The sequence below is a fragment of the Carassius auratus genome, chromosome 1 (assembly GCF_003368295.1).
Source record: "Carassius auratus strain Wakin chromosome 1, ASM336829v1, whole genome shotgun sequence".
Taxonomy (NCBI): Eukaryota; Metazoa; Chordata; class Actinopteri; order Cypriniformes; family Cyprinidae; genus Carassius; species Carassius auratus.
The window spans coordinates 10,807,642-10,822,437 of NC_039243.1; the positions used below are offsets into that span (position 1 = coordinate 10,807,642).

Sequence of the window (14,796 nt, forward strand, 5' to 3'; positions counted from 1 at the left end):
AACCTGAATAGGTTAAGTGAGCATTGAGTAGTAACAGTTTGCTTTGTGTTGCAGTCTGTTACAGCTTGTGATGTCTGGTCCAGTAGTGCAGCCTCCACCTCACAGCGCACCCTTCCAGCCCTCTGTGCTTTCTCCTCTCAATCCACACCAGTCCTTATTCCTAAAGTGAAAAGAGAGCCTCTGAATATATTGTGTTTGTAGAACAGACATAATTGAAACGTATTAAAAGGTGCATACCGCCACCTACTGTATCGGAGTAGCAGCATGGATCATATCTCAAGGAATCTACTTTACATTATTAGGGGTAAAATACAAATAAATAAACACTACTATCTAAATCCTATACTATTAATTGGTGATTTGAAACTTCTTAATAAAAAAATAACCACAGAATTTTGTAAAGCACACTGCTAATCAGCAGCACTTGCGTACTGGAGATTTGAAAAAAAAAATGCATTCAAATAAAATTGAATAGCAATGGAATCATTTGTTTTCAGAAGACACTTGCTTGGATATTTTTTTATATAACCAATGTAGTAGCATTTAGACACTTGTAATTGAAATGTACAAATTTCCAAATAGTCCAAAGAGTACAAATTCATGTCATGAAGCCCAGATATACTTGAACAGAAAGTGAAACAGCTCAAATTAATATATTTTGAACTCGTTGTAAAAAAATTTTTTTACTCCCATTTGCGAAAATTACTATGGTATTTTGAAAACAATGGAAAGAATACAAGGTGAAGTTGGTCGGGATTTAGTAGCTACAAGTTTTTTAGAGTCTAATAAAAGTAAGAATTATTTTTGATTTTATATTTTATAAAAATGTGAATAATATATAAAAAAAACTAAAATGTATGTAATTATAGCGAAAAGATATGCTCTGTTAAAGATGGGGAATTTGTCATAAACTCTCTCCCTCTCTATCTTTGTGTGTTTGTGTGTGTGTGTGTGTGTATACATACATATATATATATATATATATATATATATATATATATATATATATATATATATATATATATATATATATATATATATATATATATATACACACACACACACACACACACACACTTATGTGCTTATTTGATTTTGTACAAGTATCAATTTGAATCAAACACCACAAGAAGGCGCTATTTCATACCTGATTATGGCAGTAATGTTGTAGTCGAATGTACCGTAGCGCCACCCCGTCGCCAGAAGCAGAAGCAGACTCAAGCATCAGTTTAAGCATCTTCCAGCTCTCTTCAGCTTCACATCCAGAGCAGCCTTCAACATGACCATTAACACATTCAGTCAGGACGGAGTGCAGAGACAGCAAATGCCTTGTCTGACTAAGGTGAGACCCTAAGATGTGTATTTATTGAACACTTACAGTCATACATCTGCTGTAAACGAGCCAGAGCTTCATAAAATGTTGCAGTTGTTGCTTGCAAGACTACGAGCTTTTCCTCTGATTAATGAAAATGTTGTAAAACCAAAATTTTGTATAATAAAATGGATAAATAAATATTTGACTGAAATAATAAAGTTAGTATTTATTTAAAGGTGCATCCTGAAGTTTTTTTTATCTGTTTATTTTGAGTGGTGTCAAAAGGAATTTTTAAAAGTACATATATTTCATGTATGCCCAAATACAGATGGAGCGCATGATCATATCCATGCAGGACCCTGATATGGGCATCAAGTTGCGCAACCAGCGTCTCCTTATTACGGTCATACCACACGCAATGACTGGTGAGTGTCTCTCTTGCTCTTTCTCTCTTTCTTTCTCCATAACTGCATCAAACTTGAAGCTTCACTCACTCTCTTTTGATAATCCCAAATGTACATGACTGTTCTGTGTATTTTCCAGCCCCTGACCTGTTATAGCACAATTAGAGAGACAGTTGAGGCACAACTAGAATATTTTCCTATTATTACTGTGGAAAAAGTCAGCGTTTAACAGCTAAGTATCCATGCATATCTTGGAAAGTCTTGAGTGCGCATGAGGACAGAGAATCAATAGAAGCTTGCGCAGTGAAATTAGATTCCTGTGTGTGCTTTCAGTCTCTGTGCTCATTTTTATTGCTATTAATTAGTCTAACTGTGCATGTTTTGCACCTGCTCTGGTCTCTCAGAGGACACAGCGCTAGAGTGAATGAACAAATGACTTTATTTGGCAAATCAAAGCTACAGGTCAAAATCACTTAAAGGAACAGTTGACCCAAAAAATGAACATTTGCTGAAAATTTATTCACTATCAAGTAATCCAAGATGTAGGTGAGGTTGTGAACAGATTTGGAGAATTTAGCATCACATCACTTACCCACCAATGGATCCTCTGCTTTGAATGGGTGCCGTCAGAATGAGATTCCAAACAGCTGATAAAAACATCACAATAGTCCACAAGTAATCCACACAACTCCAGTCCATCAATTAATGACTTGTGAATCCGTCATTAAGACGTTTTTAACTTAGTAGTCCTCAATCAATAATATGATTTTTCCAGTCAAAATGTCTTCTCGTCTGAATCAGGAGAGAAACATACACAGCTCAAGCACTGTTTACAAGCAAAACCAGTGCTAAACAAGTCATCTTGGCCAGTCATGGCTCAACTGTTGAGCAAGGGATGTAAATGCTACATTTCTCCAAATCTATTCAAGTGATGAAATAAACTCTGCCTATTTATATAACTGATTTATACAACAGTAGTTTGCTGAAAAAAACATGCTTATTCTGTCTAAGCTGCTTGCAATGAGCTTGGTGCAAGTGCTAGATAGATAGATAGATAGATAGATAGATAGATAGATAGATAGATAGATAGATAGATAGATAGATAGATAGATAGATAGATAGATAGATAGATAGATAGATGTTTTGTCAGATACAGTTATGTTGACTTTATTCTTTGATTTTATACAGGTGCAGATATTTTTGAATGGCTGATTAAGAAGTTTTCTATCTCTGATGAAGGTAGGACATTAATATAACATAACTATATTTTGTCAAAGAACAAAGAGTTTGTTGTCATTATTAAACTAATGTGGCAGGGACTTTTGCATTAACAAGTACAATTCTTTTTTTCTTTTTAGAAAATGTAACAAAAGATTGTTTTACTGTATGCATAAAAGTGATGCATTAGAAATTAATTTACAAAATAATACAAAAAAATGCTTATAAGTTGGCTTATAGCTATAACATTATTTCAGACTTACTGTGTGTGTGTGTGTGTGTGTGTGTGTGTGTGTGTGTGTGTGTGTGTGTGTGTGTGTGTGTGTGTGTGTGTGTGTGTGATAATTTCAATGCTATCTGCTGTGGTGTATTTCTTTGAGCTTTCCAGTTACCTGTGTGTGGCTTGTAGAAAGTGTTCTCAAGAGACAACATTATTCTCCATGTGCCTTCCTGACACACACACACACACACACAAACAACCTTGGGGAGCTAAATTGCTTATTAAAGTTGCTTTAAATTAAAGTCTGATTTTATGTAATGTAAGCCAGGTTGTGTGCAAGATTTTTAATAAGAAAATGCACAAATTTTACACTCTCAGAGAACAGGCTGTGTGGTTCAGAAAGCCCTAATAAACAAGTAATGCTGCACACAGCTGTGTCTGAAATAAACTAGACTCCAGAGAGTTTGGCAGATATGTGCACTGCTGTGAGGGAACACCATGTGTAGGCAATGATTAGACTGAGATGTATTCCCAAATAATGTTATTCCCAAATAATGTTATTCCCAGAAAGCATGGGTTGACTTTGTTAACTGAGTGTTAGGAAAATAACTAGTTATTTTATAGCTTTTTTCATGTAGCTCAAACACTAGAGCACAGTATAGTAATGCTAAGGTCATGGGTTTGAATCCCAGATAATGCATGAAATAAAAATTAGGTATAGCTTAAATGCAGTGTAAGCTGCTGTATAAAAATATCTGGCAGATGTGTAAATGTAAGCTGGCCTTTAGCTGGTAGAGAAATTCAAAGACCAACTTGAACCAGCTATTATTTCTGTTGTTAATAAAGTACAAAAAAATGCAAACAAAAATTTGTAAATATAACAAAGATATATACCGTATGTTCAGGGGAAAATATAAGAATCAAAATTTCATGTTTAATTCGATTTTAAATCTAATTATTTATGTTTCTGTTGGTATCTATTATGTGTATGTATCATTTTCCCCCTCATTTTAAATTTAGAGGCATTGCACATTGGACAAATCTTTGTGAAGTACGGATACATTTACCCTTTAAAAGAGCCCAGAAACCTAATTCTGAAAGTTGACAATTCACCTTATCGCTTCCAGGTATTTAAATTTATTCACACATACTGTATAAAGTATTTAAATAAAATGTCATGCTGTATCAATAGTTCCTAAAATTCTAAATCAGCGCATCTGAAATAATCTCTGTTTTTATCAGACGCCATATTACTGGATGTCAACACGCTGGCCGGCTTCAGAGCTGGACTATGGTGAGACCCAACTTCAAATGTTCATGACAAAAATGTATTCATCAAATGTTGTAGCAAACTAAAATTTATTTGCATCAACGATTACAAAAGGAGATATTTCACAGCAGGTTCAGAAGGTAAAAATATTTTGTATACTTTTATTTATATGTGTTCTAGCAATCTACTTGACCAAGAAGAATATCCGAAAACAAGGAGATCTAATTGAGTATGAAAAGGTATGTGGGTCGAAAGCCAGTCACACCACAGAGAAACAAGACTCTATAATGTAGTCCTGAACCTGTGGAGCGATCTGTTGTTCATTTCTCGATTTCTGTCTTTGTTAGGAGTGCTATAATGCTTTACATAAACGTATCAACCACACCTGGGACTTTGTTGTGATGCAGGCAAGAGAGCAGCTCAGGTAACTTTCCTTTTCCATCATCAAACATGACCACACACACACACACACACACACACACACACACACCCACACACTTAATGCTTCCTTCAGCCTATCACATTTAGCCCACTATTGCAAGCAATGTAAAAGAAAAGTGTAAAAAAAATGAAATAAAAATCATAAAAGCACGTTTATCACAAAATGAACCTCATTACTAAAATCAAAAATAAGTTTTTGAATAAATATATTAAAAAAATTTAATCGTTTGAAATCAAGTAAATGTATTAGGGTTATTATAGTTACAAATACTAAAACTTTATTTTTTAATTGTTACTAAAATAAAAGTTAACAAAAAAAATATATGTATATTAAAGTTTTATGCACTAATTAATATTAATTGTCAATAAAAAAATCAATATAAAATATTTTCTGAAGGTTGAAGTTGTACTTTACATCTGTGCATTTGCCATATGTTCATTTTCTTGTGTTAAAGGGCATCAAAACAGCGTCGCAAAGCAGATCGTATAGTGCTGGAGTGTCAGGAGCAAGCTTACTGGCTAGTGAACAGACCTCCTGTAAGTACTGAACCACAAAAAAACACCCTTGCAATTCTTAAACCATGGTATTCTAGCACAAAACGGATCACTAAAATCTAAAATACATTTTTGTTATAATTCATAAACAACATTTGAAAATCATTTTAAATCAAGCAAATAATGCTGGCAATACTTATATCTTGGTATTCTACATTGGAGTACCAAAGTATTGCCATCAGGATTGAAATCTTTTTCAGTTCGTAAATAAAATAAACTGATTTTTTTAATGTACTGTATCTCCTGTGTGATGTAGAAATTCAAAGCATTTCCAAATACATTATAGACAGTGTATGATGCTTAAGCAGGGACAGCATCTGTGTCCATCCTACACGTTCCCTCATATCTGTATCCAGCTTCTGCTTATGAAATATTCAGTCAGTCAGTTAAACGTATCGCAAAGCAAAGGAAAACGGGAGGAAGGGGACAGACGGGATGAGAACGGGAGAAAGGGAGGGCAGAATAAAAGAAAAATTGAATGGAACAGACTGGTGTCTTTAAAATACACTCACACATGAGTGCAAAAGATATATGCATTACCTGACTTCAGTTTAAGTTTCTTAGATTAATTAAATAATAGGATATTCAACAGGAAGTAATGTACAGTATGTGTATAGAAAATACAGTTTTTACAATAGAAAACCATCCTATGCCTATGGGGGGTCCCCACAAGGATAGTGAACCAGACTGTGTGTGTGTGTGTGTGCTGGAATATCGCTAATGGTTCCATCTTTTGGTTGAGCTCTTAAGAGGATATTCTATTACTAAGTGACTATGTGTGTTTGAGTGTACATGTGGCTTCTGTGTGAAAGACTGCACACTAGTTTACTGTGTGTGTGTGTGTGTGTGTGTGTGAAAGAGAGAGAGAGAGTTACTCTTGCATTCCTGCACAAGGGCATTTTAATGAGGAATCCAGATGATGATTTAATCTGAGGTGGATTTAGAGACCATTTCATCACTATATTGTCACTTTGTGTGTGTGTGTGTGTGTGTGTGGGTGGGGGGGGGGTGTTCTGCCTCCATTATTTTTTTATTTTAATCCACCTGCCACACATTACTGGGATTTGGGTTAGTTTGAAAGCCTGGATAAAAACAAGGCTCACAATATTTTTCTAATATATATTTATAGTAAATTATATGGACAATGACATACTTATCTTCTGAATTTTTTAATTTCTAATTAAAATGTAATTAATTTTTTTATTTATTTTTGCTGGTAGCAAGAAAATCTAAATGTCAGCGTTGTGTATTTGTTCTCAGATTGTAAAGTGGTGTGTCCGCCACACTGGAAAAGAAATAAAGTGATGTAGGGTTAATTTTGAAACAAATACATAAACAAATCACAAATAATAACACAGAAATGACAAGTAACACATTGAATTAAACATGGAATTTTGAAGTTGAAAAACTTAAATAGTGTTGTCTCGTAAAACGTTTTCCAATAATCTTTGAAACTACGAAAAATCACCTTAGAATTATTATAAAAAAAATATGAGAAAAATTTTAATTGAGAAATACTATGATTAAAAAAAAAATACTGTTGTGAATTTTTTTTAAATATACTTAATATAGGTAATTATTTAGAGTAAATGCTATAAAATTCTACAGATGATACCAGCATGAATACAGAGATCACATTTCTAATGACTTGGCATCAGAAACAAACATATTTGGTTATTGATCTGTATATCTCTTTATGACCACATTTTCAGCCGGGGACACTGGACAACATAGATCATGGACCGGAGAGAAGAACCACGAACACACGAGTGCAGCTGGTGAGTGACCTGACCACATCCACAACAACACACTCCACACACAGACTGAAGAAACATTCACAGCAGAATCTCTCATGTTCAAGCATCATCTACAGCTTTCTTCTCTTTATTTCTGTTTATTTCTTTTATCATGCATCCTTGTTCAAGTAAGTAATCTCTTTAACATTGCCTCATTTCCTGCTGTCATTGCATTCCATTGCAAAATCAGAAACGTCAATGACTGTGCAGATTTAGTTTAGTTTTAATGGCAACATTTCAGGAAAGCTAATATTTTGGGATGATATTTTGCATTTTGTCATTGTAAATTTCAGAAAAGAATGCAGATTTCTACAAAAAAGAGGTAAGTAGTTAATATATCAAATGTGTCTATATATGTTTGTCTATATGCATGTATATGTGTATATATACGTTTTAATGTTTTTATTTTTTTAACGGCTTTAGATTGAACATAACAGAATAAGCCTGGCGAGGAATCGTGTAAAGTCCTCAATTTGCCTTGAGAGGTACTGTGTGTGTGTGTGTGTGTGTGTGTGTGTGTGTTTCTTTACTCTGTGAAAGTCTTCAGGCTACAACTAATGGACTGCCATCAAAGTATCTTTTAAAAAGAACTCTTACCATAACCCTTGTGAAGGCCTTGTGAAGGTGTGCGTGTGTGTGTGTGTGTGTTCGCAGTTACGTTAAGTACTGTGAGCAGTACCAGCCCCATGACCCCATAATGCAAGGATGTCTTCCCAGCAACCCCTGGATCACAGATGATATCATGTTTTGGAACATGAACTGTGAAACGTGAGTCACATGAACACACATGAATAACCATTTTATACTCCTAAAGTATATTAATGTCCTGTCTGAAGCTCAGTAATTGCTCTGTATTTTCCTGAAATAGAGTTTCCGTGCAGACTAAACTGCGTGTGGAGCGCTGGAGCTTCAGCTTCATGGAGCTACTGAGTGACCCAGTGGGCAGAAAAGAGTTTCTCACTTATTTGGAGAAAGAATTCAGCGGTATAAACTATCATTTATTTCCGTGATGGCATAAAAAAAAAAGAATAATCTTACTAAACCTAACTTTTGAATGGTATGTCAGATGAGTTACAGAAATGTGATAAGAGAACAGTGAGCAGAAAACATATTTTATATTTGAATTATACTTCAAACAGCTTTTGCTATACAAGTTAATTTAAATCTTTGTCAAAAAGCAGAATTAAATTCAGTTCTGCTTATCAGACACTTAAACAAAATTTGATTTGGTGTCTTCAGTATGATAATGATAAGTTACTTTTAGAATAATTAATTAAATTTTATCAAAGAATACCATGGAATTGTTCTAAAATCATGGTTTTACTGTTGTTGTTGTTTGTTTGTTTTTTGAATCAGACTTTATATAAAGATTGTATTTTAAACCACTTCTGAAGAGTGTCCCGAATCTCATCTGTATTCATGGAGCTTTAATAGATTCCATTTTTATTCCACTCTGTTTATATAAATAAAATAATAACTTTTAATGTTTCTCTCTCCCCCCTTCTCTTTCTCATGCCTTCCCTCTCATCATCCTCTTTCATATCCTTTTCTTGGTGGTGGTTTTGTCTCTTGTTTTTAGCGGAGAACTTGTGTTTCTGGCAGGCCTGTGAGGACGTCCGTCACGGAGAGACCTCAAAGATTCCAGGGAAAGTGGATGAGGTTTACAAGTATGACCTTAATAATATATCCATGTTACAATGTTAAAGACTTTATTAATGTTACAAAAGATTGATGCTTTAAATGCTATTCTTTTGAACTTTCTCCTGAAAAAAAAAAAAAAGGTTTTTACAAAAAATATTAGCTTTGCCATCACAGGAATAATTTACATTTTAAAATATATTCCAGTCTATATGGCCTCTCTTTCATTTGTAATCAGTGTGCGATATGAATGAAAAAGTCTTTCATCACCTCAAGTTTGTCTCTTATTCGTGTGATTTTGTATGTTAGGCAGTTCCTGGCTCCTGGTGCAAGTCGCTGGGTCAATATAGACAGCAAGACCATGGAAAAGACCTTAGAAGGATTCAAGCGGCCTCATCGTTTTGTCTTGGATGATGCTCAAATGCACATTTACTTCCTCATGAAGAAGGTATAACTTCCAACTATTCAATCAAATGCAAAGTGTGCATAAACAAATATTAAACTACAGTTCAAAACCTTTGGAATGTAGCCTTGGTGACTAATGACTATAATCAAAACAATAACATTGTGAAATATTAATTAAAATAACTGTTTTGTGTTTGCATATATTTTAATGTAATTTATTTTTGTGAAAGCAGAATTTTCAGCAGCCATTACTCTCACATGATCCTTCAGAAAGCAGTTTAGAAACATTTCTTATCAATGTTGAAAACAGTTTTTTTAAGAAGTTGACTAGACGAGTGATTGCTGAGGTGTAAAAATGGGTCACTTGTGATTGGATCATCCAATTTATGATTTGAAATTCTAAAAGGATTTGAATAATCTAGCCAGACATCATTTGTGTTTTTTGCAGGATTCATACCCTCGTTATCTCAAATCTGACCTCTACAAGAACTTATTAGCCAGAGCCGTAGTACCACAGGAGACCAAGAAAAGGTAAGAGGCATAAAACTCATATTGATTCATCTGCAGAAGAAGAGACATCTTTTATCAATGTATTTCTGTGTGTCTTTCCAGTGTGTTACCATTCATACATCGCCAGCGTCACTCCAGCCCCTCACCTGCCCTCGCCACCCAAGCTGCAGAGGATGATGGGAAGGCAAAGAACTCTAACTCTTTCAAAAGCAATTCTGGAACTGCATCCCGGCTTTAAACATGTTGTGCTATGTTACCTAACACAGTTGTAAATGAATCTGCATTGCTTCCTGTTGTGCTTTACAAAACAGATGTTTCAGAATATAACAACAGATAATTATGTAACAAGAATGCTTGATTCCTCTGTTCACATTTCTCTGTATACTATCACACAGGAATACAGCTTTTCATGCATTTCATAAATACAATGTATTTATAGCAGTAATGTAATCAGGCAATCTTACTCACTTTCAGCTGTTCATTGAATGTTTTTCCTTCAGTTTCTTTAAGTCTAACTTGCCTTTTGTCATATTTTAATGTATTTATTTGATATAAAGTTTTTCCTCTCTGGTATAAATTATTTATATATTGATATCATATTAGAAAAGTGCTTGAGTGAATACCTGAAGTGACATGATGGGACAGAGTTCATCTGTAGTAAATGTGTAAGTCTTTATTATAAATTATTGGTTACTTGACATAAAAGGCTAACCTTAATCTGTGTCTGGTAAACAATCCTGAGTAAAGGAATGTGTCAGTAGAAGTATTCAAATGATACAGGTTTACATAAAACTGGTTAGCTTTAATGTTACTCACTCTAAAAGAAGGAAATGCCTTAAACTTTGACATATGTAGTGTTACAGAAGTCTTTTATAGCTCACCAAGGCTGCATTTAATTCAAGGTTTCTACAGACCTTTTGAGTCAAATTCTTACATTTAATCAGTGAATTAGAATAATTAGATTTTTTTTTTTTACACACTGTTTAATGCATAACATGAATGCATGTAACCTGCAGTTACAAATGCATAAATAATTTGATATATCAAACATAAAACGTTGAATATTGAATCTGATATTTGAAATGATCTAAAAAATAAGATACTTTAAATGTGAAATTAAAACCACCAGTAGGTGGCAGAAAGTCACTGTTAATAAGTGAGCCATTGCGACTGAACAGAATCATTTAAACGCTTGATTGAAAGTAGGATCTTAATGTCTTATTGTATCTACTTGTCCACAGTACTTTCCTTGGATATTTTAATTTCCGATGAAGGAGGACTGCTCTCTCCCTTGATTCAGTTCTAGCCTTGCAGATCAGCTGGCCTCTGAGCTCACGGTCAACATCTTTAAGGACAGACTGGAAGTCTGAATCAGATTCTTGCCATCTTCTCCCAATGCTGTGTTTTTTCTCCATGTTCAGCAGAGAGTCCTCAGTTCTACAATGGTCAGCAAATAAATATAAAATGTTATTTACACACTTGATCAGAGACCAGTAACAGACAGATTACTTGCTTATTGTTTCACCCTCCATGTATGACTCGTGAGTCCCAGATCTTTTACTGTCTATGATCTATACATTACAAAAAGTAGAGCACAAAAATTCAATAGTTACCAAGTAGAAAGCATTACTGTGGTACACCTGACCAAACATTATATATGTTGTAAGGGAGACCTTGGTGGTGATTACTAATTACATAACATTAAATTACTGCAGCATTATAGCAAGTCTACTAGATTTATATCCATTGTGACAGTTTCCTTCAAAACTATACTGTTACTGTAATCACACCTAGGCTTCCATGTTGAAGCACATCAGCAGGGCACTTTAAGACAGTTGTAATAACCACATAGTCTTACATAAACACATTGAACTCTTGCTTGAACTTGTAGAACTGAATCTTCTTAATGATGTAGTTCCTTTTCCATCTCAGTGTCTGGGGAACAGAAAAAGACATTACAACTGCTTTAATATATATGTAGGTCAGTTCATTTCCTTCATCCATAATGCAAAAGGGCAGCAGTCAGCAGGTCAAGGCGGTGAGATGGAGTCATCTCCTTTGTGACTCTGGCAAATCTTTGGAGGAAAGACCACAGCTTTCCATTCCTTCCCGTCTGTGAGCCCAAACCCATCGAGCGTCTGGTGCTGTATTTGATCTGTGATTAAAGCAAGGTAGTAGAATATCACAGGCACTGACACGGAGCATGATCTTACTATAATGGAAACGGCTTATAGTGATCACGGTTACAGTGATCAACCACTTACAGTATATGCATCATTCCTATAGAAATGCTATGAAAACAACTAGTTGCATGTGTTCATATTGTGTGTGTGTATATACACTTGCTGTGCGCAGTTAGTTATTTTTCCCTCCTGTTCCTGCTCTGTGGGCGTTATGGTGCATAATTATTCTCCCTGCCGTCTCACAGCATCAAGTAGGCCTACTGTATGTTACATGAGTGGAATATAATGCTTTTACCCTGACCATTCAGACAGGGCTTGGAGCAGGAGAGGGCCTTGGCACAGCTTATGTTATTTGATCTTTAAATCAGTAAAAACAGAGAAGCTGTTCATTTTATTACTTTATATTGATATAATAATTCTACAAATAAGATGGTAATCTGCATAAAAAATAAACAAAAAGAAAACAAATTTGACCCAGATAGATGTGATATAAGCAGTTTCCACTGTATTGTCCTAAACACTGCATCCCTAAAACAAGTTTAGACAAGCACCTGGTGGGAAAAATGTTAGATCAAAGATTATTTTTAGGCATTTCTACTTAATTTCAGCTGTGCAGTGGATAGACAGGAAAATGGAGGCCACACAGGGTGTATATGATGTGTGACACAGGTCCTGATGTCTGTGTAAAGTCAATGGATTACCTGGCAAGGCAATTTGTGTCTATAAATGTGAAATGCTTGTACGGCCAAGGAAATGTCATGTGGTATACCCTCTCCTGATTTCTGATTTAACACATTATGGCATAATTTTGACTGTGTCAAGGTCTTTTTTCAAAATAATAATTGAGTTTTACAAAAAAAAGTTTGTACTTGCATTCAATACCTAAATACTCAATAAGGGGACCCAAAATGATCCAAACATTTTTCATGTTTTCTTATATTAGTGAAGATTATAGAATGGTGGTAAAATTTACATTTTGTAATGTTTTGGAATCTCCCATATATTCCATGAGGTTCATATTTGGTGATTTTTAAAAAAAAAGTCTTATGTCAGGGTGATGCTATTCTAAGCATTTTATGAATAGGTAGAATCAAACAGGGGAATTATCGTTCTGGAACACTGGGTCAATAGTCAGAGATGTAACAACTGTGGCGTAGACTTGCTGTTCTCCTTGGCTCATGTTGACAAACATTATGAGCATTCATGACGACAGGGGACTCCAAACACTCCTGTAACATCAAGTTTCTTTGCTTATTGTTGTAACCTCAACATTTTGCCAGCCTTGCAGTTACTGCAGTCCTAAAGATTTAAAGAAAACATGGGAGGAGTAATGGTCTTTTTCCATGAGTTAAATCTAATATTTCATGGACTCTTAGATCAAAAAAAAAAAAAAGTATTCTGCAAATATGACTAACCTCATGAGGGTCTGTGGGGGCAGCTGTGGCCTAATGGTTAGAGACTTGGACCTGAATGTCACCAGTTCGAGTCTCAGTGCTGGCAGGAGTTGAAGCTGGGAGGGAGTGAATGAACAGCTCTCTCTTCCACCCTCAATACCCATGGCTGAAGTGCCCTTGAGCAAGGCACTGGACTCCCAGATGCTCCCCGGGCGCTGGATCTATAGCTGCCCACTGCTCCAGGTGTGTGTTCACTTCTCACTGCTGTGTGTGTGCACTTGGATGGGTTAAATGCAAAGCACCAATTCTGAGTATGGGTTACCATACTTGGCAAATGTCACCACTTTCACTTCTTTTACTTTTACTTTGAGCTGTCAAGATGTGATAGCAGTTATTCATCTCCTTTTCATCACCAAACATGTGGGTTCCATGTAATGGCTCTACCACACTTTTCCTCACAAGGCCAAAGTTGTCATCCAAAGTCACTATCATACCTCCATGCTTACATCTGGTGATGGAGGTTCACTTAGAAGTTTATTTTATAGAAAAATATCAAGAATTATTTTGCATGCAACTGTTCATTCCAAGATGGTTCCATAAATGTTTAATTTTAGTTGTGATAATTAATAATGTAATACAATTAAGGAAGAAGGTGTAATTTTAGGGCTGTAGTACTCGAGTCCGGTCTTGGACTCGAGTCCGGACTCGAGACATTTTTCTGTCGTCTCGGACTTGTCTCGGACTCGTTGAATTTGCACTCGGACTTGTCTCGGACTTGGCCATTGGACTCGCCAAGTCTTCCAGTTGGTCTCGCCAAGTCCAGCAAAAAAATAAAATAAAAAATTTCTCCTTCAGAAGTTTCAGCAAAAAATAAATGGAATTCCAGCACTTAAAATCACTTGCAGTAGCTCTGCTAATAGATTCATTTAAAAAATGGCTATCCTTGTACAACTATGATCATCTGTTTCTCCATCTTGCCTTAGCTTTCAGTATTGTTCCGGGAAAGGATGTGCATGACCAGTGGTGCACTTACTGCGACCTGAAAAGTTTAGATGTTTCTAATTTAATTTTCTACCTGTTAGATTGTGTTTTATTTACATCTACACCTAGATAGCCTTTTTTTTTTTTATCAATAAACGCGTATTAATGTATAGCCTTATGCAACAATTACATATGTAAATTTTAAAAACGTTATATATGACATTACATATTTACATTTTCATGTAACAGCCAGTATTTGTTTCTGTAACAATCACAAAATTTTTCCTATCTGCATTCGGGTACAACATCGTACAGTTACTTGATAAGACTGTTATGACTTTTTATATATTTTTTCGTAGTTATCACTGAACAAGTATGTCGTGTTAAACTGAAATAATTATTAATTTCTAAAATAATATTTATCATGCAAGCAGAGAGATGTCATGACAAACGTTCAGTGATCATT

General features: G+C 35.1%; 2 protein-coding genes across 2 annotated transcripts in view; one reads left to right on the plus strand and one right to left on the minus strand.

Moving 5' to 3' along the window:
* LOC113109348 (myb-like protein U) overlaps positions 1-14,796 on the minus strand; it is a 972,647-nt gene that overhangs the window by 119,628 nt on the left and 838,223 nt on the right. The window lies entirely within an intron of this gene.
* Positions 1,122-10,327, plus strand: LOC113109722 (regulator of G-protein signaling 11-like). Its single transcript, XM_026273466.1, has 17 exons — positions 1,122-1,342; positions 1,644-1,740; positions 2,908-2,958; positions 4,178-4,284; positions 4,400-4,451; positions 4,608-4,666; positions 4,775-4,851; positions 5,324-5,405; positions 7,136-7,201; positions 7,518-7,541; positions 7,643-7,704; positions 7,874-7,987; positions 8,088-8,203; positions 8,799-8,886; positions 9,167-9,305; positions 9,711-9,793; positions 9,875-10,327. Exons 1-17 carry the CDS (start codon positions 1,280-1,282, stop codon positions 10,008-10,010), a joined length of 1,416 nt encoding a protein of 471 aa, XP_026129251.1. The 5' UTR covers positions 1,122-1,279; the 3' UTR covers positions 10,011-10,327.